The sequence below is a fragment of the Onychomys torridus genome, chromosome X, assembly GCF_903995425.1.
Source record: "Onychomys torridus chromosome X, mOncTor1.1, whole genome shotgun sequence".
In the NCBI taxonomy this organism is placed as follows: domain Eukaryota; kingdom Metazoa; phylum Chordata; class Mammalia; order Rodentia; family Cricetidae; genus Onychomys; species Onychomys torridus.
In genome coordinates, this window is record NC_050466.1 from 129,414,266 (window position 1) to 129,439,311 (window position 25,046).

The 25,046-nt window shown below is 39.7% G+C and overlaps 1 protein-coding gene across 4 annotated transcripts in view; it reads left to right on the plus strand.

The window, feature by feature from the left end:
• Positions 1-25,046, plus strand: part of Pls3 (plastin 3) — a 91,403-nt gene that overhangs the window by 27,057 nt on the left and 39,300 nt on the right. For all 4 annotated transcript variants that reach the window (XM_036174973.1, XM_036174975.1, XM_036174972.1 and 1 more), the window contains exon 2: positions 22,652-22,732. In XM_036174973.1, the coding sequence (XP_036030866.1) occupies positions 22,660-22,732 (73 nt within the window). In that variant the 5' untranslated portion in view covers positions 22,652-22,659. The remainder of the gene's footprint in view (positions 1-22,651; positions 22,733-25,046) is intronic.

The window sequence follows — 25,046 nt, forward strand, 5'->3', positions numbered from 1 at the left end:
TCCTAATGACATGGAATTTATTTCGTTTGTGTTTTGAAAGTGTGTGGATATTTGCAAAAATTCCAAGGAAGAATTGAGCTGCCACTATGCAGTTCTTTAAGTAAATGAATGTTGGCAATATCCTAAATGTTTTATTAGACAACAAGGCCACGAGTTTTATCTGTGAACATGTCGTTGCAATGGTAGTGGAAGTCAGACTGTATTTCCCATGCAAATACATGTGAAACTTCATGGATACATTTAACAGTTCGAAGTGATAGCAACATCTGGTAACAAGTAGAAACCGACCTTCCAGAAGCTCTGGCTTCATGTTACCAATGCATCTGATTTAGTCATTTAAAGAATATTTTATGTGCTTTGCTAAGAACTGACAAGGTTAATCTTGGACTAGGGCATCCAGGCAGGAAATGCTAAAACAGCTCTTTTGAAGATTTCTTTCATTCTTCCCTGTGAGGTCAAAAAGCGGTTGTAAAGGTTGGAAAGCCAGAGCAGTGATGTCTTGGGAGCTAAATGAGATTTTTCTTTCTTGTGGGGCAAGTTTGGTTTGTTCAGTGCTGCTTGTGTGCCAGGCACTGTCTTAGATGCCAAAGTAGATTACTAAAGGAAGTAGACAAAAAAAAAAAATCACTGCCCTCATATACTTTGATCAAGGATAAGGCTCTAGAACTATTTGAAGCTGTTTAATGGGGCTGCTCAAACTTTTAAAACCTCCACCAAAAATGTGTTGAACTCTTGAATATTTTATCTGATTTGAATAGGGGAAAACTGACGACTTGTTTGGAATACATGGCAAGAATCCAGAAGCTGGTAACTAGAGTCAATATTTTCATTGTTGATCGTCACTGCCATGTTCCTTTGCAAGGGTTACATCCGCCTGTACTCCTCACTATCCAAAGAGTACTATGCGCTTAACTTGGGGATTCATTCTTTAGAAATGGCTTAATTCAAGTTTTGTGGGGGAGTGAAGTGTTTCTATCATTTGAGGAGTTATGGAGTACTCAAATGTACTTAATAGTCACCATGGAAACTGAATACATCGCTCAGTTATTTTTGCCCATGTGAGTAGTGCAAGGGCTGACTCAAAGGAGATGACATGATGGTTCCTGTCCTGAAGTAAAATAAGATGACAGTCTGTGGTGGAAAAACCATGTGGTCATGCCCATATTTGCTCACATCCCTTGTTCATTTCCTTTTATAGAGGAAAACCAAGGAGATTCTCTTTCTTTTTTTTTAAGGTTCCTCTTTTTTTCCTACCATTTCTCTTTATTTCTTTTTAAAATTCCATCTTAATAATTTGCTTAGCTGACATTGTGCTTTGTAATACCATGTGCACCACATTAACATAGTCATATTAGAGGTATGATGCCCGTTTTGGGGAATCAGGGTTAATAAATACAATATATTGATTTTGAATTCATGATATAGGCAAGGTAAAGTTGAATTTGAATTTCTGATCCTCCTGCATCCACCTCCCAAATGCTGAGATTATGAGTGTGCACCACAACACTTGCTGTTGCCCGCCGTCCCAGGGCCCGCGTAAGGAAGATGCGCAACACAAAGATTCTTCTTCTATCACGCTTTATTGAGGCACTTGGTTGAGGGGAGAGCTGAGGCGCAGGGCCCCGAAGCAGGGAATTGCTGCTGCTTATATGCTGCTCAAGGACTACGGGTCATGCTGTGATTGGCTATGTAAGGTAGGGCGCCACCAGGCTTTTCGGGATTGGCTAGTCCTTGTTGCTAGGCTGATTACGTGTATACCGCAGAGCGAGAGAAAAACAACACGTGTTGTTGGCTGGTTGCCCAGCACCATCTTGTAATGGCGTCCACAACCTGGTATACTTGGTGCTGGGTATCGAACCCTGAGTTTCATACAGGCTAAGCAAGAACTTTACCAACTGACATACATTCTCCACCCAATATTAATATTATTAATATGTTTATAATAATAATGTATGTGTATAACTACCCTTGAGCCTAGCTCCAGGCTCAGTGAGAGACTCTATCTCAAGGGAATAAGATGAAGCAAGATAGAAAAGGATCAACACCCTCCTCTGGTCATCCCATGTGGTCTTACAGGCATGTAAATGTGCCCACACACCATGCACATGTACATACACCACATATGTGCACATACACATACATAAAACATTAAATAATGAATTGAATGTTCTTGGCATGAAAGGAACAATAGAGTAATTGTTTTGCAAGGATAAAATTAGAGATGTTAAGTCAAACTAAAAATTATTGGAGATTTATATTGGCCACCTTTACTTCTCAATACTTGGACTTTTTGTGTTCTGATTTCCTTTCTTCTTTTCCTCCCCTCCACTACTAAGGATGGAGCCTAGCTCGATTAATACTTAATAGTCTGTTTTGCTGTTTGTTTGTTTTTTAGACAGAGACTTTCACAGTAGCCCAGGCTATCCTGGAATTGACCATAGAGCCAGACTGGTCTAACCATTTTCTGAGAACTTATATTTCAAACTGAGAAAAGCCCATAATGGTGGACGATACCTGCAATCCCAAAAGTTAGGCGGGTGGGACAAGAGGATCATGAGTTTAAGGCAAGACATTGTCTCAAATGAAAATGTTTCAATTGATTTATTTCAACCTTTAGTTTTAGTGCATTGGGAAGATAATTTAATATACATTTAGAATTCTGATTTATTTTAAAACATGTTATTTTATTATTGAAACAGCTAATAAATCTATAGTAACATGGAGTAATCCTTGGAATGTTGAGAATTTCATACAATGGATTTTGGTCATATTTACCCCAACTCTCCCTTTAACTCCTGCCAGATCCAGCTCCACCACCATATAGTAAACCCCCAACTATTTGTCCTCTGAAATTAAGATATTTTTGTGTCCTATTCCTCTGTTTAAATATAAAAAAACATCCCAGGGACTGGAGCTGTAGGTCAGTGTAAAAGCATTTGCCTAGCATGTTCCTCCTTACATGCTTATAGCACCATATCTAGCCTCCCCTCCCTAGTTAGCTTCATATTAAAGTTTTTGTCTTTGATCTTTCTGGTCTCTGAATGATGTTTATGCCTGGTGTAAACTGGTTTTTATATTAGTGGGACAAAAGTCAGTGCATTACCTATTTATTGGGTAAGCCTAGGTTTGAACTTAGCACAGTGGTATAATATGTATAACTATGGCTTTTAATTTTTAAATATAATTGACCAGATCAATATTTTCTGTGGGCTGGATATAAAAAGGGATTGTATTAAGTAAGCAATGAATGTGTAGAGGGAAAACTATGTCCTCATCAGAATACCTGAAAGTCTTAGCATAGTTTGTGCCACCTTCTATTAGATTCTAAAGGAGGTATAAGTGAAGAAGAAAAAATACTTTTCAAATGACTGTCATTGTAGTTTCACAAATAAAATTATCTTTAAATACATAAAAGTGTGTGTGTGTGTGTGTGTGTGTGTGTGTGTGTGTGTGTGTGTGTGTACACAAGTTATTTCAGTTGCCTAAGAGGCCAGAAGAGGGCATTGGATGTCCTGGAGCTCGAGTTACAACCTTGCATGGGTACTGAGAACCAAAGAAGTCCTTGGGAAGAGCAGCAAGTGTTCTTAACCACTGAGCCATCTCCCCAGCCTTGTCAATCACTTTTTTGAGACAAGATATTATCGAGGCTGGTACAACCTTGTGATCTTCCTACCTCATTACCCCTCCATCCTGTCATATCTAACTTCATCCTCAGTAACTAAGATTATAGGCATGTGCTACCACATACAGCTTGTTTTACCTTTGCTTGCTTGCTTGCTTGTATATAAACCTTTCATAACACTGGGGATTGTACCTATGACCTGTATGTGTACTAGATAGCTCCTCTACTACTATGTAAAGAGGTTTTATTTTGAGACAGGGTCTTCAATAATTTACCCAAGCTACCCTTGCACATACTCCATATCCCTACCAGGCCTTGAATTTGCCATCTTTCTGCCTCAGCCTCCTCAATAGCAATATAATTAGAGGCCAGGACCACCAAGTGTGTTTTGTTTATCTTTTAACATCGTTTCCCAAGCCTTTCAACTGAGCAGCTATGGAAGCAATGTAAAGTGTTTACATTCCAAATTTCAATGCTGTGGTCAAGTCTGTAGAAAATAAAGAGAATTCGGATATGGACTAACTGTTCATGAGGCAGCTTGTGCTTATGGAGGTGAACTGTCACTATTTGGTATCTCAGAATGCTAAAACTGATGCTTGGTTATGCCTTGGTTTTCTCTCCAAATATAGAAATTTACAGAGCCTTGTATAGATCAGTGTAAATCACATGACATTTGAGTGCAAGTTGGAAAGATCTTAAAAATATGGTCTATATTTTGTATTCTAGTTACACATTGCACTGCTATGTGTATGGAACTCTCCTATGACGTTATTGGGTGTGCTTGTTATTTTTTTCCAGCCTGAGGGGTGTGTGTGAACCTCATTGTTTTGCTTGTAAGATCTGAGAGACAATTTGCAAGTGCTTTCCCTTGGCTTTCCATTCATTAGGATGAATATGAAACTTGTTTTCATTCTGTTGCCTGCTTGTAAAATGGAAAGCTTATTATTCACCCCTAGCCACCATCTTCTCTTTCCAAGCCAATTTTCATTACCCATAGTAAAAACAGGTTCTAGCTACACAGTCACAAAATGAGCACATACAAACACAGATACACTCACCACCATCCAACCCTTCTTACAACCCCCCTTTTAGATGGTGAGTGAGAAAGAAGTTTACAAAATGAGCCAGAGACTAAAAGAAAGAATTAAAAAAAAAATGCTTGCCCTATTGATGCTGAAGAAGTTTCTTTTAGGAAACGTGTGGGGGTGATTTGTTTGGGGATTTTTGTTAGTTTTGTTTTTTTTCTCTTTTGGATTTTCCTTTTTCAAGTGCTGGGGATGGAACCTAGCACCTCTTGAATGCTAGGTAGGAGAGAGGTTAGCATTTGAGTTTGAAATGCTAGAAAAATATACATTTATCTATGACCAAAGAAGTCAAGGATACACTTTCTCCCCCCCCTTTTTTATTATATTTGTGTTTTAATTTTACATATCAGCCATGGGTTCCCCTGTCCTCCCCCCTCCCGCCCCACCCCCACCTTCCCCCCATCCCCTCCCCTCCATTCCCATCTCCTCCACGGCCAAGACGCCTATGGGGGATTCAGCTCAACCTGGTGGATTCAGTACAGGCAGGTCCAGTCCCCTCCTTCCAGGATGAGCAAAGTGTCCCTGTGTAAGCCCCAGGTTCCAAACAGCCAGCTCATGCACTAAGGACAGGTCCTGGTCCCACAGCCTGGATGCCTCCCAAACAGCCCAAGCCATTCAACTGTCTCACTTATCCAGAGGGCCTGATCCAGCTGGGGGCTCCACAGCCTTTGGTTCACAATTCATGTGCTTCCATTCGTCTGGCCTTTCGTCCCTGTGCTTTTTCCAATCCTGGGTTCAACAATTCACGCTCCCACAGTCCCTCCTCCTTCTCGACAACTGGGCACACGGAGCTCCACCTGGGGCCTGGCTGAGGATCTCTGCATCCACTTCCATCAGTCACTGGATGAGAGTTCCAGCCCGACTGTCAGGGTGTTTGGCCATCTGATCACCAGACTAGGTCAGATCAGGCTTTCTCTCAACCACTGCCAGCAGTCTACAGAGGATGCAAAGACACAGGGATCACCCAATGACAGAGAAATGGATGAGATCTACATGAACAACCTGGACGAGAGTGGGAGAAATGAAGGGCAAGGTTTGAGGGAAGGGAGGCTTAGGGGAGCAGGAGATCCCAGCTGGATCAGGAACAGAAAGGGAGAACAAGGAATGGTAGACCATGATGGATGAGGACCACATGAGAACAGGAGTGGGCAGAGTGCTGGAGAGGTCCCCTGAGGTCCACAGTGATACATCCTCTGTAGACTGCTGGCAGTGGTTGAGAGAAGGATACACTTTCTATGTAACCTATCAGAACTATCTGTAAAAGAGAAAGAAAAATGTCTTCTCAAGCTGCACATTGTTAGTTTGCAATATTAATTCACCTGATGGTGATGTTGTACATCTGGAAAGGATAGCTAGGTAGCAATTGGGACAGATCCATCTAAGTGGTTTGAAGCAGCTGATGTGGCTGAAGAACAGCTCCTGCAGGGAAAAACAACCCTGCATTTCTGGTCTCCTTACCTGAGGCAGTTGCCTCTGCTCCAGTATTTTTTTACCTGCAAAATACACAATTACACTTGCATAGATACCTGTCTTCCCATTAGTACCAGGGGCTTTGGAGGTCATGCTGAAGAACTATGTACCCTGACATGCATCTGGGAGATGGTGATAGGCTTGGTTTGCAAATGGAGAATTGGAAGAAGTTGAGAAATTTATGAGTCAACAATTAAAGCTGATGAAAAAAGGCCAGGCAGAGGTGACAAGCTTGGTGGCATTGGTGGTGCACGCCTTTAATCCCAGCACTCAGAAGGCAGAGACAGGCAGATCTTTGAGTTCCAGGCCAACCTGGTCTATAGACCGAGTTCCAGGATAGCCAGGGTAAACACAGACAAACCCTGTCTTGGAAAAAAAAAAGTAGCGGGGGAGATAAATATGTCCTCTGGCTTCTCCTGGTACATTCTGTCTCTTCTGGATTGTGTTCCTTTTTCGGTATTTCATATGAATTTTGGTGGTTGATGTAATGTATTGAAGCATGTCCATTAAGGCAATGAAGTGTAATCGAGCATTGGTAGGCAATGGGAAGTGATGAGGACAGGACGCTGTCTGCCTCTTAATAGGGACTATCCAGTGACGGTTCCTCTTCACAAGTGAATGCACTATGAGTCACATCTGTGTGCCAAGAAGTTAATGGATTATAAGATGCATCACCTGGTTTTATCCTACTTGGAAAGATCCAGAGTATCGGTTATTTCAATTTATTTCCTTCTTATATGGTAGATAGAGCAGAAATTAGTAAGCAAGTGTTATCCGGGCTCACTACATTACTACTCTCCACTTACAGAACATTGTGTTGGACACTGACACTCTTACATACTTCGATCTTCCCAGGCAGCCTTTTAAAGATACTTAGAATTAGCTCCATTTTTACAGACAGGCATGTGAGGCTTAGAGAGGCTAAATGATGTGGTCAGGGTCAAAAAGACTTCAAGATTGCCAGACATCTAGAGCTCCCATACTTCCATTCCATTCCTCTCATGTTATTAACACTGAGTCTGTCTATAGAAATGGTGTTCCAAGCCTAGTCAGTACTACTGTCTTGTTTTGTTTTCATCTAGCCATTCAGTGATTCGATTGCTAGAGCAGGTAAGAAGCCTTTAAATAAGGGTGGCTATCCATATCTATTGATTAGAATGGCCTACATTTATGGCATACACAAACACATTTAAAATGCTCTACTGTGTATAAAGTAGTTACTGTAATATGGAATATTTAATATTTAATATTTTTTTGATACAGGGTTTCTCTATGTAACAGCTCTAGCTGTCCTGAAACTCAGTTTGTAGACCAGGCTTGCTTTGAAATTACAGAGACCTGCCTACTTCTAACTCCAGTGTGCTGGGATTAAAGGTGTGGACCACCACGCCCAGTGAGCATTTCATATTGTTATTATGGTTTACAGTGTTAGAGACAGAACCTAGGACCCTTTGCATACTGGGCCAGCACTGTGTCTGAGCCCCAGCCCCAGCTCCAGTCCAAAATGCTTATTGTCATCATGATCCTGGCTGGGAAAACCAGGCAGAAGAGTTTAAACAACTTGCCTAAGAGCATGTAAAGCTATTAAAATGTGGAGCTAGGCTTCACACCCAGTCTGACTCCTCCTGAGCTCTTTACTAAGATGAAACTGCCTTTTTGATGGAGCAGCACTCAGGTCAGCAAGTTTAGCTCTGGTGTACTGTGCTGGTAGACACTGTAAGTTGTCCCATGTCAGAGCTTACTGTTTAACAGAAACTGAAATGAAATAAATGCTGTATTATAGAATATGGAGTATAAATGTTGAATGTGGATTGGAATGAGTAATAGAAAGCATAAGTGTCCTGAGATAGTTAATTTGTCTTTCTAAGTAATGTACTTAACTGTGGGTGACTGGCTTGGACACTGGGGAGAAGCTGTTCTTTGTGTTCTAAAATAAGCAGGTTACTTGGCTACTGTCCAAACTCTAAATAGGTATATGGGTTGTAGCTATTTGACCTGAACCAACTTGAAATTCCCTTGGTTCCCTGTCTGGTTATAAAAGTGGAGCCAAAATGAAAGCATAAAGTTCTTTCTCAAGGTTGCGCTTAAGTTTGAATTTATTCAACCTCTGGCAAAGGACTGCAAGGCAGCCAGGAAGGAGATTCGTAAGTATTGTATCATTCCTTTGTCAGGGTGTTCATTTGCTAGCAGGAAGTGTTGTGACTTGCTCTTTAAAGATGCAATTGTAAGAAGAATGTTGGGTTTCCAGATTTCAAGTTCTGGGCGTGGGAGACGGTCCTATTAGTGAGTGCTTCAAGAGAAGAAACAGGTTTGCTCCCGTCGGAAAGGGTAACTATTTTAATATTATTTTTGTAAGTGCTAACTTTTAGGTTATTGAATATTTAAGCCAAGCTTGACTTTGTAAAAACATGAAATTCTTATTTTCTGCTTAGATGAACCATTGTAATACCAATCACTTTTAAAATTTTAAGTATAGTCAAATTTGTTTATTTTAAGGAATCTTTGAATCTATATACATTTAACCTCTTCTGTGTATATACTGGTTTTTTTTCTCTCTCTTTCTTTTTCAATGTTGGGAATGTTCTAGGGGTTTTGTTCACCCTTTTTAAAAAATATTTTGGTTTTGAAGTCCTACTTACATAATCTTTACTTGTCAAGTTCGATGCCTCAAAGTTTAAACGGTAGAAATTATTATCTGTGGCTTTTTGAGTGGAGAGAGAAGAGACGGAATTTCAGATGCTTTTGATTCTTGTTAAAGGTTTTTGATTTTTTTTAATTCTGTAGCGAAGTTGAGGTGGTTTGTCATGCTAGAACATGACACGATTAGATGAGTATCTCAGTTCGCACAAAGCGGCTTATGCCAGTTTTCCTGATGTTTGCTGTTCACAGACCAGAGGATTTAGATGGTGTTACTGTAACAAAGCAGTGGCGGTGACTTGCAGTGCTCAACTTGCCAGCGAGGTTTTCAGGCATACAAAGCAGACGGTCTTAAAAGGCTTATTTCTTGAAGTTTCTGACAAGAGGGAGTGTAGCTACTTGTAGAATAATCTCCACTCTGAGTGTAACATCACCTATGCAGTATGAAACTCAAGTCTAGTGTTTGTTAGCACACGGACAATATTTGAATTGGGAAGATATATGATACAGAAGCAGGCAGGCACTTTTAGAGACAGATACTCTGCTGATGGAAGAGGGACGTGGACCTGTGATTTCCATGTTGTAGGTAATAGTGCTTAGTAGTAGTTTTGTTTTGAATTGAAACATGTTAGTTCCTCTGATATTGTGCATACATATGTACAAACACACATCTCAGGAATCAACCTTGACTTTCTAAACATGTTCATTTTCACAAGACAGGAGGCTGGATGGAGTGCCCTCAGGAATTATATTATTTTTTTTTACAGTTTATGGGTAGAGAAATACAATGAGTTAGTACACAATGGCTAAAATGGGTAAAAAAGGAGTTTCTATGAGTTGAGTTTTTTTCATTATTATTACTTTTTTGAAATTAAAATATAACATCATTTCTCCTATCCCTGTCCTCCTTCCAGGTTGAGTCTTTTGAGTTTGATATATTTAAATCCTTTTTTTGACTTGCATTAAAAACCTATGAAACTTTTCTGAAGCAAGCATTTAAAGAATGTCTTCAATGTAAGTTAAGTTGAGCATTGTTATTATTGGAACAGTTAGTGACTTCTTTTTAAATAGCCACTTCTTTGAGATCTTATCTGGCTATATTAAGCACCAAAGGTGAAAGGAAACTTTTACTTTAAATGGAAGTGTTTGATATTCCTTCAGGAAATGACACAGAGTAGGGCACCCTTTGGGATTTGAGTGACTCATACACATGACTACTGACTAAGATCAATTAGGATCTAGCTTATACTATTCTAGAGTAGAAATGCTTTCAGGAGATGAATTTGTTTCTTAGTAGATAGGTAGGAGTGAAATCACAGGATGTCTGACAGTAGATTGGAAATAATTCCAGTTAGAGTGGTAGGGAAAAGAGTGGGAGTGGGAACGAGGATATGGTAGAAAAAGCATTTGTAGGTAAATCCTGATGAATGTACTATCTGGTGGGTTTGTCGATGGCGATTATATTGTTTTCTCCTATTTTTGTATTTATTTATTTACTTATTTATTGAGACAGGGTCTCAGTATGTTGCCTTGGCTTTTTTTGGTTTTTCGAGACAGGGTTTCTCTGTGTAGCTTTTCACCTTTCCTGGATCTCACTCTGTAGACCAGGCTGGCCTTGAACTCACAGAGATCCTGCCTCTGCCTCCTGAGGGCTAGGATTAATGCGCCACCACCATGCCTGGCTGTTTTCTCCCATTTTTATGTATTGAAAGTGCTGATAGCACAAAACTCGAAGTGTAATTAACTATTCATATAACTACCTATGTCTGTTTGTAAACATTCAGTTTTACCTGTGAAAGGCAAACCTGTCAAAACATGATCCATGCATGTGTCATAGTGCAAGGGTGAAATGTGCTACTTATATGCCAAAAGCCAGCAAGAACTGTTTCTTTCTGTTTGACTTTCAGTTACATTCAAAGAATAGGTTGCAATCATCTTAAGGAGTTCTGTAGTATCTTGAAGTATGAAACCAGAGTAAATAAGAGAACATGATCACAGGCCAATTGCATGTTAAGAATCTGAGTTTGTTATGTTCTCAGGTTTCTTTTTCACAGTTTTCTCTAATAATTGTTTCCACCTTTATGTGTTTTTTAATCATTCATTCATTTATTTATTGGAGCTGAGCACTGTAAGGATTGATCCACTAATCTATACTCTGAGTGTGACAATTTTAGCATTTTTGGCGGGGGGGGATGCTTTGTTTCCTTTTTTAGACGGGTTTCCTTTTGTTTCCTAGCCTGTCTTTGAACTTTCTGTATAGCTCAGGATGGCCTGGGACTTACCATCCTCCTGCCTTACACTCCCAAGTTCTATAATTATAGGCATCACCATGCCCAGCTCAAGAATGTGCATTTTGTAAACCACGTGAGATGACTAGATAGACTGCCTGATAGATAGGTCTGCTCAATCACCCTACTCACGCCCATCAATGCTTATGTTTTCAACTAGCATTTAGTGGGTACCTGTTGTGAGCCAAGATACAAAAATCATAGGTGATATCATCTGTGTTTTCTAGGAAATCACAGATGAGTGGAAGAGACAGAGAAGTCAGTAGGTAGGTAAGCACCACACTATGTGTGTGTGTAATGGGGGTGGCTTACAGAAATTCAGGGAGGGCTATGATTGTGTGGTGCATCTCCTTTAAAATCATTCAAACAGAAAATTTGAGGTCTGGGCATGGTAGTCTATCTGTAATCACAGTATTTGGGAAGCAGAGGCAGGAGGATCATAAGTTCTAAGCCATCTCAATTACACATTGACTTGGAGGCCAGCCTAGGCTACAGGAGTCCTTACCTCTAAACAAAAGAAATAACACAAAAAAAACCCAAACAAACAAAAACCTTAGGACAGTTGAACTGGTTGTTGGTATTAAGGAAATAGAAAGTGGGCAAAGCCTCTGTATACAGGAGACAGTTGTGTAGCTTGGTCTGTTTGAGGCGCCCCTGGCAGTGAGATCAGGATTTATCCCTGGTGCATGAGCTGACTTTCTGGAGCCCATTACCTATGGTGGGACACCTTGTTCACCCTTGATGCAGGAGGGAGGGGCTTGGTCCTGCCTCAACTGATGTACCAGGCTTGCCCTTTTGGAGAAGGGGATGGGGGTGGGTGGATGGGAGCGGGAGGAGGGATGAGAGAGTGATCTGCCAGGCAGTGGTGGCTCAGGCCTTTAATCTCAGCACTTGGGAGGCAGAGGCAGCTGGATCTCAGTGAGTTTGAGGTCAGCCTGGTATGCAAAGTGAGTTCCAGGACAGCTAGTACTGTTATACAGAGAAACCCTATCTCAAAAAAATCAAAAGAGGGAGGAAGGGAGGGAGAGGGAGGGAGAGAGGGAGGGAGGGAGAGAGAGAGAGAAAGAGAGAGAGAGAGAGAGAGAGAGAGAGAGAGAGAGAGAGAGAGAGAGAGAGAGATCTGTGGTTGGTATGTTAAATGAGTTAAAAGAAACTTTAAATAAAAATAGAAAGTGGGCAAAGATAGCTTAGATTAAATCTGTAATGATTTTTTTCAAAAAATGGCAGTCTCTGCTCCCTGTCCTTCTCAGAAACCTTTAAAGGTCATTTGGGCATCTGAAATGCAAAATGGGACAATAGAAATGCAAAAGAGAGTAACATCTTTACATTTCACAGAAGATGAATGTTTAAGTCTCCTTAAAGGTTTTAGGTACATCTAAGTTAAAATTATAGTTAAAGGAAGCAAGTTCTTGGGACAGAGCAAAGGGTAGATGAAACCTTCACCAACAGTCTTCCAGAGTATATCATTTGATTTCGAATTGAAAGCATATTTTGTCAAGGGAGTAAAAGACTTGCCTTTGTTAAGATTTCATTATTTGGGTCTGGAGAGATGGCTCAATGGTTAAGAGCACTTGGAGTCTTCCAGAGGACCTTGTTTCAGTTCCCAGCACCCACATAGCTACTCTAACCATCTGTCACTCTAGTTCCAGGGGAACGGGTACACTCTTTTGGCATCTGTGGGCACTGTATACATGTGGTACATAGACATGCATGTACATAAAATATGCTCACATGCAAAATAAAATTAAAAGTAATTAATTTTAGAAATATGTGTATATTTGTATTATGTATATGCACATATGTCTGTGTACCACATGCACACACACACACACACACACACACACACACACACACACAAATAAATAAATAAACCTTTTAAAAAAGAATGAACCAAGAATATCTACTACATCTATCCAGATTTATGTTCTTTCAACCACTGGCTTTATTTTCTAAGTCCTAATTCTGCACAGCCCAAATAACATTTTTAGCTATCCCTAAAGCTCAAATGATGTTGGTTTAAGCATGTGGGTTTAAAAATGTTCTCTGCTTAGTTTTACAGTTTGTGCCTGAAACATCAGTTACCAGAAGATGTAGACCTGAAAATAACTGTGCTAAGTAAAGTCTGTTATATAGTTTGAATATTCCTTTCATAGACATTTTTTTCTTCACACTGACTATAAAAAAAACAATTGGACATTAGCTATAAAAAGCAATTGGCAGGGCAGGTGGTGGTGGCCCACACTTTCAATACCAGCACTCATGAGGCAGAGGCAGACAGATCTCTGTGAGTTCAAGGCCAGGTGGGTCTACAGCGCTAGTTACATGACAGGCACCAAAACTACACAGAGAAACCCTGTCTTGAAAAACCACACACACACACACACACACACACACACACACACACACACACACACACACAAGACAATTGGCAGGACCAAGTGTGATGGTAAACACCTTTAATCTCACCACTTGAAAGGCACAGGCAGGTCAATATCTGTGAGTTCCAGGCCAGCCTAAGCTACATAGTGATACCCTATCTCACAGAAAGAAAAGAAAACCAAGCAATTGGTGAGTGACAGGGAATGGAGAGGTAGCTCAGTTGGCAGCATGCATAAAGCCCTGAGTTTGATCCCCTTAGAACCATGTAAACAAAGTAGCTTGGTGCACACCTGTAATCCTAGCACTCAGGATCTAGAGCTAGTCAGAAGTTTGAAGTCGGTCTTGGTTGCATAGTAAAATTCAAGCCAGCTTGAATTACTTGAGACCCTGTCTCAAAACAATAATCAAACATTATAAAAATATATGTGTGTGAAACTGTCATAATGAAGCATAGAATAAATGAATAGAAAAGAAAAGCCAAAAAAAGACTCAGAAAAAAGAGAAAAAAAAAACCTTTTTGTGTGTTTATATGCATAAGTGTGGGGACACTGGCTCATATGTGGTGGTCCTTACCTTCCACCTTCTTTGAGATGAGGTTACTTCGTTTTTTGCCACTAAAATGTCATGACTTTCTACATTTCAGAACTAGGGGCCTAAAACAAGTTTGAGGGCAATTGGTATTTGACTACCTGCTTTTGACTTTCAAACAATTGAATGAAAATGATGTATAGTGCAGACACATTTAATCCCAGCAGTCAGGAGGCAGAGACAGGTAGATCTCTGAATTCGAGGCCAGTCTGGTCTACAGAGGGACAGCCAGAGCTACATGGGACAGGACAGGACAGGAGAGGAGAGGAGAGGAGAGGAGAGGAGAGGAGAGGAGAGGAGAGGAGAGGAGAGGGCAGGACAGGACAGGGCAGGAAAGGAAAGGGAAAAGAAACGGAAAGGGGAAAATAATGTATAGATTCTTAAGCTATTAAAATGACTGCTTTGCCAGGCGTTGGTGGTGCACGCCTTTAATCCCAGCACTCGGGAGGCAGACCAGGTAGATCTCTGTGAGTTCGAGGCCAGCCTGGACTACCAAGTGAGTTCCGGGAAAGGCGCAAAGCTACACAGAGAAACCCTGTCTTGAAAAACCAAAAATAAAAATAAAATAAAATGACTGCTTTATCAAGATTCCATGAAAGTTCGCTGAAAGGCAAAAAGTCCCAAAAGAAAAAGAATCCTATATTAAAAAGTGACCATAAATGCATGATTGTTTGCTTATGTTACATTAAGACTAAGTTATTAATGCCAATACAGTGGAGGAGGTTGTCCATAGCACTGACCATTGGAGAGGCTTGATTCACGAAATCAAGCAATGAGTGTACATAGGAATGAGAGTACAGCAAGAAAAGTGTTTGTGTGCTGTATTCTTATTTTTTGTTGCTAGAGCTTGAAACCATGGCCTTTACTTACCACTGAACTGTACCCACAGATACTATGAACTTATTTTACAGTCAAAGGCAATTTGAACTCAATGTTTTGGAAAAGGCACTCTCTGTACAGTCTTTGCTCAGCCTGTTGTCTAGATCCTGTATATATTTTTAATCTTTTTAAGATTTGTTGATTTTTATTTTATGTATATGACTATTATACCTGCATGTATGTCTGTGCATAACATGCATGCCTGGTGCCTGAGGAGGCCAGAAGAGGGTGTCAAACTCCCTAGAATTGGAATTTGGAATATAAGCTGCTGTGTAAAAACTGAGAACCAAATCCAGGTCCTCTGAAAGAACAGCAAGTGCTCTTAATCACTAAGCCATTTCTCCAGCCCTATATTCTAAATATTTGATAAAATCACAGAACTTGTCATTTCAGTTAAGATGTGACTCTTTTATCCTTTAAGTAATGTGAACAAGATAACATTAGGAGGGGCTCCTATTTATCTGTTCTGCCAACTGTTTATATTTCTCAATAGCATGGTCATATTTGCTAACAGCTTTGGAACTGTCTTCCACAGGTTCTACTGGATATGAGGCCAAAGATCTGAAGAGCAATTTGTTGGGTAGTTGGAGCAACTGATCACTTTTCTTCCCATATGGTGTTTTAATTTCACATTTATTGTGTAGCTATGTGTCTTAGGCAAAGTTATATATAACTGGCTTAGACCAGTTAACACACATCTGAAACAATTTAGCTGATAAAATAATAGAACCTGAGCTGGGCATGCAGCTCAGTAGAGTACTTGCCTAGTGTATAACCAGGGCCTTGGGTTTAGTTGCCAGCACTGCATAAACTGGGCCTGGGAGTTCATGTGTAATCTGAGTACTTGGGAGGTGAAGACAGGAGGATCAGAAGTTCAAGATCATCCTCTATGACATAGAGAGTTTGAAGCCATCCTGGGATGCCTTAAGACCCTGTCTCAAAGAAAAAATATACCAGAACCCTAAATATTTAGCTTATATCTTGTAATTTGTATGATTATCGGCTATTGGGTATGCTGGCAGTTTTCATTACCCTTGAAAAATTGCAACTGGCTGCAATATTTTTGACACCAAATGTGTGTATCCAGCATGAAGCAAGCCATGGGTGCAGTATATATGAGAAGTAAGTTTCTATTTCCAGAAATAAGCTACCTTGAAATAAGACTTGCAGTAAGACTTGCAAAGTGAGAAATTTGACCGACAGTAAGTCAAATAACAGTTCTGATATATTGAGGAAAAATATTTTGGGTCAAACTTGAGACTCTGTGTGGAGGAGGCTGATGAATGGAATCAAATAGGATGATAAACATCTCAGCCATATTGTCCTCCACTTAATAGGAGGAAGTCTATCGATGAATTGCTGAACTTTGCGGCAGGATTCTAAAATCCGTGCAAGCTGAAGAGAAAGATGAGAGGTGGGTAGAGTACTAGGAATCAGGTTTTCCAGGGAGAAAAGACATCTGTAGAACCTTGGAGGTTGACAGTAACCAAAATATGCAGGGAGGAAAAGGAAAGCAGAGAGAGAGACAGACAGAGACAGAGAGACAGAGACAGAGAGACAGAGACAGAGAGAGGTGAAAAGTAGTCGAGGGAAGAGGAAAAGGTCAGAGTCAAACCACTGATGAAGCATCTGCCTAGCATGCTTGAGACCCTGAGTTTGATTCATAGTACTGAGAAAGAAGGGGAGAGAATGGCAGTGAGGCCAGATGGGATTATTCTTGCTAACCTTCATCCCCTTGGTTACATCTCAGCTGGACTCTGACCTTCTCTAATTACGTCTTGTCAGTAACCCTAGGCTAAAAGCCCCAACCATCCTGTATTTTTGCAGCCCCAGATAACATCTTCTCTTTCTGACTCTAACCCCAGAACAGGTCACCAGTCTCTTAAGACAAAGATTGCATCAGATACATGGAAAATGTTCCCTGACACACTGCACTCAGCACAAATGGCAATGATAGCTCTAGTATGGTGTCTCTGAGTTGCCATCAGTGGACAATAAACTCCTCTAGAGAAAAGAGGCTTTAGGGTCCTACTCGTCTGTATCTGTGGCACTTAACACACTATCTAGTATATATTAAGCCTTCAATGAAGGCTTGATGAGTGTCGATGAGTAAGGAGTGAATGTGTTAGACATTCAAGTGATGAGTAAGGAGTGAATGTGTTAGACATTCAGGTTGAAATCTTCCAAAGTCATTAGGAAATATGGCACTGGAGTTTGAGTAAGAGAAGTTGAGTTTTAGCCCACAGAATGGCACACACCCATCCAGCCTCGAGACTGGTGCTGTTGATTTACCTAACTGAGGAGGAGGCAGGGTGGCAGTTTCTGTTGGTACAGGTAGGAATGTGAAGTGTGGGTGTTTCAAAGCACTGCCTGTTTTGAATGTAAGAAGACAAATAATATCCCTTTTTTGTTGCCTACTCTTGAATTGTTTACCCACAATGATGGCTATATACTTAGGTTTTCCTCCTTTTTATAACAAAATAATACATTCTTCCATTTTTCTTCACCCTTTATTGGTTTCTCCTTCAGGAGTTTTAAGTCATGTATTGTGCAATCTTGTAACTAATCAACATTTTTTTCCCACTTCCATTTTTACATAGTTTACTAGTAAGCTATGGGAATGAAGCCTACAGTGAATATCCTGTGGGTTTCATGGGTGGGTGATCAATTTGTTTTCTGCTGTGCTGGGAATGAAACTCGGGCACTTGATAGTCAGGCACTCTAACACTGAGCTACAAGCCCAGCCATATCCCATTTTTATTCTTTTACCCAGTCCAGTTTCAAGGAAAAATACATATATGCATACACACACATACATATGTGTGTACACACACACACACACACACACACACACACACACACACACACACACACACACTAATCCAAGCTGATTACCCACCAAGAGCTCCTGAATGTACCACTCTTCCTCCTGACCCAGCCATGGTACAGAATGACACATTGTAAAGTCTACTTTAAGTTACATTCCAAAAGTGAGCGCCTGAGGAAAAGAAATCAGGGCCCTCCTTTTTCTCCCTCAAACAGCTTTCAAATTTTGAGTAATAGTTTCAGGTAAAACATTCTCAGCAAGGATTTGTGTCTAGGGTTTCTGTATAGTTAAATGAGCCAGTGGTGTGGTTTCATAATTGCTGTATTGTTAGTCAAACGCTGTAATTAGGGATGACTTCATAGGCATAAGATTCTTCTATCGGTGACGCCCTGAATTCGTACCCAGTTGTACACCATATCCGTTTATGAAAACAAACAAACAAACAAGGTTTTGTTTGCCTTTTTTTTATTCTCTGAGTTGAAAATCTGTTTTCCTATGTCTCAGATGTTGAAGGAAGAGGGGTTGCTTTTTTGTTTTTTCAAATTCCCAGCTGCTTTCTCTGTATAGAAGTATCAGGCAGACGGAGCAAGGGGAACAAAACAGAACCCAGGCAGAACAAAGGACTTTGCAGACTGGAGACCCTGGAAGCTTTTATCCGTGACTAGTATTTCATTTGCTGAAATGAAATGGAGGGAAATAGTTCTGTTCTTTGAATATTAGTTCTCTTTCATTTCATGTAAACGAAGTTCACTTTTATGGTAAGACAGACTTCGGGGGCAAAAGAAAGACATTACAAAGAGCCTTTTCCTTGTCAATCATACATTATGAAACTGGATTTAAATTTGAATCTTAATCTTACCTCTTTAACATTTCCTTTGCGTTATTGCTCAAGAGAAATATGCAAATGAGGAGGAATGTGAAATTATTAACAAGCTGTGGATGATTTTGAAATATTTAAACTAAAATTACTTTTATTTTTTTAATGTATCATTTGACTACACTTCAAGTTCTATAAAGAAGTTGGCCTTATGAAAGAGCCAAATTGAGTCATAGGTAAAATGTAGCTGACAGGTTTTCTTAGGCCCGTCCTTCTTAAACTACATTGACTGAAGGCTTGTAATTTTTATATATGAGGGAGGCTTGTTATACTCTGTAGTCAATAATTATAGGGGAGATGAGACAGCTCTTCATGTATCCCATTTAAAAGGCTCTTAGTAGACTGATGCCTAATATTTATAGTCCCTCACAATTACTTATGGAGTTATTTATTCCCGGTTTTCTTTCACTGATGCTTTGTAGTTTATAATGTGCCGTCACATACATCATCTTTAATCTTTAGGATGATCCCTAGGAAACAGATATTATTAGTGCTGTTTGAAAATGATAAACTGAGGCTCACAAAGATGAAATAAACTTACTCATGGACATACAGTTAGGAAGTAGCAGAACCAGGGTACCGATTGATGTCCTTTCATTGCATGCCCAGTGAGAATATACTTTGTCATTGGGCAGAAAGCTACGACTGGGCATGACTAGTGTACAGAGGCAGCAATGATATCAAATTTTTTGTTCTACATGTGAACCAGTCTGGGATGCTTTTAGTTTCTTTGGGAGAACCGTATGACATAAGATAAAGAAAAAAACTGAAATAATTTCAATAAGATCTAAGCATTTCCTAATTCTATAGGAAGAATAAAAGAACGATTTCCCTGGCCTTCCTGAGAAGACACGAATCCTTAAAGTCTCCCAAGCCTGCAGGCTTCTTCAAAATGGATATCTATACCTTTCATTGGAGGCACTAATTCCTTGACATATTGTAATTATTTGGTTGCCTCCCGAGTATGTAAATTCTTCAAAGGCAAAAACTGGGCCTGTAATAGATATTGAAAATATGGTGTGAGGCTGAGACTGGAGAGATGGCTCAGCAGTCAGGAGCACAGAATGCTTTTCCAGAAGACTAGAGTTCTATTCCCGGCACCCATGTTGTGGGGGTTGCACAACTGCTTATACCTACAGTTCCAGGAGACTAACACCTTCTTCTAGCCTCCACAGGCACACACACACAATTCAAAAAGACTAATAATAAGATATTTTCAAAGTATGGTGTGTGAGGTTAAAATGCAGGCTGAAAGGCCCGCAGAGGAGGGATTTGAAAGGGAGGAAGTGGGACAGAAATACAGAAATATGTACATTCCTGTCATCTGCAATAAGGACAGTGAGCATGGGTAGTTTATGTCCAGGCTTAACTCTACTAATTTTCTTTGTGATTTAAAAAAAAAACAGAAATACTATGTAGTGTATGAATGAAATAAGTTGTATAAGGTTTTGTTGTTGCTTGGAATTTTTTTTCTGACATGTTTTAAATTATTACTGCTTCAAATTACCAAAACTAGAAAGTGACTTAAGAAATAGAGGTCAAGCCAAATGTTTTACATGTTCTCACTCCCAAATATTTGTGCCATTGTTCTATACATATAATTCATGGAAATGGGTAATAACTTTTCATTAAAACCATGATTGGGTAGGCACGGTAGCATAAGCCTGTAATTGTAGTATGATACAGTGCAGAACTGGGAGGCTTGCCAAAAGTTTGAGGTCAGCCAAGTCTACATAGGGAGGTCCAGTCCAGCTACAGAATGAGACCCCAATTCACAACAAACCAAAATGATTGCTTAAGATATATGGAAAAGAAATTATAATTCATCTTCTTTGGTATTTTTGTGATTAGCACTGTTAAACATCTTTTTTGTGCTACATAGAATAAATTTAGCCGGGCCGTGGTGGCGCACGCCTTTAAAACCAACACTCGGGAGGCAGAGCCAGGTGGATCTCTGTGAGTTCAAGGCCAGCCTGGGCTACAGAGTGAGTTCCAGGAAAGGCTCCAAAGCTACACAGAGAAACCCTGTCTCAAAAAACCACACACACACACATACACACACACACACACACACACACACACACACACACACACACACAAAGAATAATTTTAGACTTAATACCACAGGATTATAGCTTAATTTTTTAAAATAACTATTATTTTGAAACAAAGTTGTTGCTACTTATTTGTGTCAAGATTGTTGCTGGGGATATTTATTTCTTTTTCTGAAAGCACTGTTTTCATTTTCAAGTTCATAATTTAATTGTATCATTTTTCTCTTTCCTCTCTCAGCTCCTCCAATGTCCCTTCCACATGCTCCCTCAAATCATGACCTCTTCCTTTTTCTCTTCTTTATTATTGTGTTTATACAAATATATTTAAATTATAAATTTAAAAAATATTTTAAATTATATCTACTCTATAATATTAACAATTTAATGTAGCATGTGTATATTACCATATACTTGTGTGGATTCTATATCAAAACCAAATTTATTTGTGTAAGAAGAGTGATAGAGACAGGGCAGTGGTGGCGCACGCCTTTAACCCCAGCACTAGGAGGCTGAGGCAGGCGGATCTCTGTGAGTTGAAGGCCAGCCTGGGCTACAGAGTGAATTCCAGGACAGGATCCAAAGCTACGCAGAGAAAACCCTGTCTCGAAAAAACAAAAAAACAAACAAACAAACAAACAAAAGAGTGATTGAAAGCTAGCAGTGGCTGTGTACACCCTTAATCCCAGCACTTGGGAAGCAGAGACAGGTGGATTAATGTGAGTTTGAGGCTAGCCTGGTATATAGAGTGAGTTCCAGGACAGCTCCAAAGCTACACAGAGAAACCCTGTCTCAAAAAAACAAAACAAAAACAAAACAAAAATGCCAGGAGGTGGTGGTGCACACCTTTAATCCCAGCATTTGGGAGGCAAAGACAGGTGGATCTCTGAGTTTAAGGCCAGCCTGGGCTACAGAGTGAGATCCAGGAGAGGCTCCAAAACTACACAGAGAAACCCTGTCTCAAAAACCAAAACAAAACCAAAAAAGTGATTGATAGGTATCAACATGCTTTTTTAAAATAGTGACTTATTTTCCGGGGATTGTTAGCTGAGTGGTTTTGACCTTCACTTTGGCACAGAAAGACAAGATTCTGTTATACATCACTTTCTTGTTGTACCTTGGTCCTTACTTATACTCTTTTAATGTAGCTTAAGATTTTATCCTTAGGAGGACAAAGTTGCCACCAAGTGAGACCTGAGTTCAACTTCTGGGATCCCCATGGTGAAGAAAGAATCTATACCAGTAGTTATCATCTGACTTCTACCTGCCCACTGTGACATGTGCACGTGCACGCGCGCACGCGCACACCCACCCACCCACCCCCACCCCCACCACACACACACACACACACACACACACACACACAATTGATAAATGTAATTTGTAAAACATTTAAAACTTTATTGCTGAATGTGGGTGACAGTTGTGTGGCTCAATCTGTTTGTGGGGTCCCTGGCAGTAGAACCAAGACTTATCCCAGGTGCTTGAACTGACTTTTTGGAGCCCATTCCCTGTGGTGGGATACCTTGCTCAGCCTTGATACCATGGGGAGGGCTAGGCTCTCCTTCAACTTTGTATGCCAGGATTTGTTGACTACCATGGGAGGCCTTACTGTGAGGAGTGGATGGGGATAGAGTGGGAAGGAGGTGAGGAGGCGGGAGAAGGGGAGGGAGGGAGAACTGGAGTTGGTATGTAAAATGGAAAAAAAATTTAATAAATAAATACATTTTTTAAAAAAGAGTTAGACATGTTTTTTTTTAACTGTATAGTTTTTGATAAATGATGACTTATCACCTGCTTATTTTCTTTATTTTAGACATATATGACCACCTATTCGGATTGTTTTAGTAGTTTGCAAGCCTACTTAGTGTGTTTGTAATTTAGCAAGGTTGCTAATGTTATGAATTCACAAACTTTTTTGAAGACTGAACTATTTGCTTTCCCTTAGATCTTTACATGGATGACATGGCAACCACTCAGATTTCCAAAGATGAGCTTGATGAACTCAAAGAGGCCTTTGGGAAAGTTGGTGAGTGCATTGTACACTATAACCACAGGAGAGGCACTTTTACTTAGTCTTAATGTTATATCTCTAGAAATTGTCATGAATCAGCCTTAGTCTGAGCAACATAGTGAAACTGACTTCAAAAATTGGATGGATAGAGTTTTAGAAGTTGGAGTGAAAATTGTATTATTTCAGGCAGGCATTGCTCATCAGTTAATGGTACTTACCTGAATTCAGTCCTGTGAACCCACATGGTGAAAGGAGGGAGCTAATTCCTTCAAGTTGTCACTTGACAGAGAGAGAGAGAGAGAGAGAGAGAGAGAGAGAGATCATAAATTTTATTGGTGTTTCTATATGAGCACTGTATTTATATCATTTCCAGTCTCTCTTATCTCTCCTCCAACTCCTTCCATGTCCCCCACACTCCCTCTCAAATTCATGACTTCGTCTTCTCTATTATCATGCATTTTTAATTTTTAAAATATTTTAATTCCATCTAGTATTTAATATGGTCAAGGTTTTGTTGTTTTTTTTTTCCCCAGAGCCCTAGTCATTACATAGGGACTGCTGTGTCATTTGAAATTTAGATGATACATGTTGTGTTGTTAGAATATTTTGAATATCAAGTTTTTCTTTTGGGGGGGGAAGTGTTGAACAGGGTTTCTCTGTGTGCCCTTGGCAGTCCTGGAATTCACACCCAGTTGGAATATCCTGTTTTTCTGAGATGAGTGTTTGGAGTGAACATTGAAGCATTAGATGGAATTCACCATTCCTGTGGTATTTATTTATTTATTGAGAAAGGAGTCTCATTCTGTATCCTACCTACACTAGCCAACCTTGAACTCACTATGTATACTATTCATCTTTATAACAATAAGTAAAAGTATAGCATCAACCAAAGTGGCAAAGGCATATTGTAACAGCATTGTTTGCCATGGAACAGGGTACTGAACCCAGAACCTCATGCATGGCAGGCAAGTACTCTACTACTGAGCTACAGCCTCAGCCATTTATATTTTGAGACAAGCTCACTGAGCTGTTCAGGCTGATTCAAACTTGTGATCCTCTTACCTCCCCAATAGGCTTGTACCAACATGCATGGCTTGTTTTCCTTTTTGTTTATTTGTTTGTGTAAATATATACTAAACAAACTATATTCCCAGATCCTTTCTCACTTTTTATTTTGAGACAAGGTCTCAATAAGGTGCTCAGACTGGACTTGAACTTACTCGAAAGCCCAGCCAGGTCTTGAATGTGCTATCCATCCTTCTTCAGCTTCCCTAACAGCTGAGTTTACAGGCCTCCACCACCAGGACCTGTTTTATTTATCTTTTAACATCAGCAATGGAAGCAATATATAGTGTTTACATTCTATGTGAAGGTCAAATGATAAAAGATAAAGTGGTTAAAAGATAAAGTGAAATGGAGTAAGAACTAACCACATGTATACTCACAGGAAGTAGCACGTGCTTAAGCATTGGTTCTCAAACTGTGGTTCATGACCCCTTTCAAGACCATCTATCTCCAAAATTACAATTCATAACAGTAGCAAAATTCCATTTACGAAATAGCAACGGAAGTAATTTTATGGTTGAGAACTGCTGATTTAAGATAGACATAGCTTATGCTATGTCTTTTTAGCATTGCCTGAACTAAAGGGTGTGAAGGTAGAACATAATGGTCTATTATTTGCTCTTAAACTTATGCTACAAATCCCATTAATATAAAAGGAAAAAGAATATTTATCTCTGTTCCCTATTGATTGATTGATTCATTCATTCATTCTCTTTTTTTTTTTTTTGAGACAAAGATTCTTCTAGCCCAGGTTTGTCTCAAAATTCACTCCAAATAGCCTATGATGACTTCGAACTCTGAATCCCCTTCCTCCAGCTCCCTAGTGCTGGGATTACAGATATTACCACCACACCAAACTTAATGTGGTGCCAGGAATTGAACTCAGGTCTTTGTGCAGGCTAGGCAAACTCTCTACCAACTCAACATTACGCCTAGTCCATGATCCACATTTTCTATAAAAGTGTTTATATTAATAGAAACAGCATACCTTGGAAAAATAATAATGCCTAACAAGAATGATTATTCATAGCCTATCATATGTCTAGATAGAAAAGGTTAAATTGTTCTGAATTTTAATTTTGTATGTGTATATTTTAAAAATCAATAAATTAACTTGCTGTAGATATGACTCACTGGGAGATATGAAGTACATAGTCAGATATTCAACTGATGCAAATTAGCGAATGAGTTGTTGGTCATAAGAGGTGGGATTATTTTGTTGTTAAATTTGTCTCTTGTCAATATTCATTAGTGTAGTTCTTAT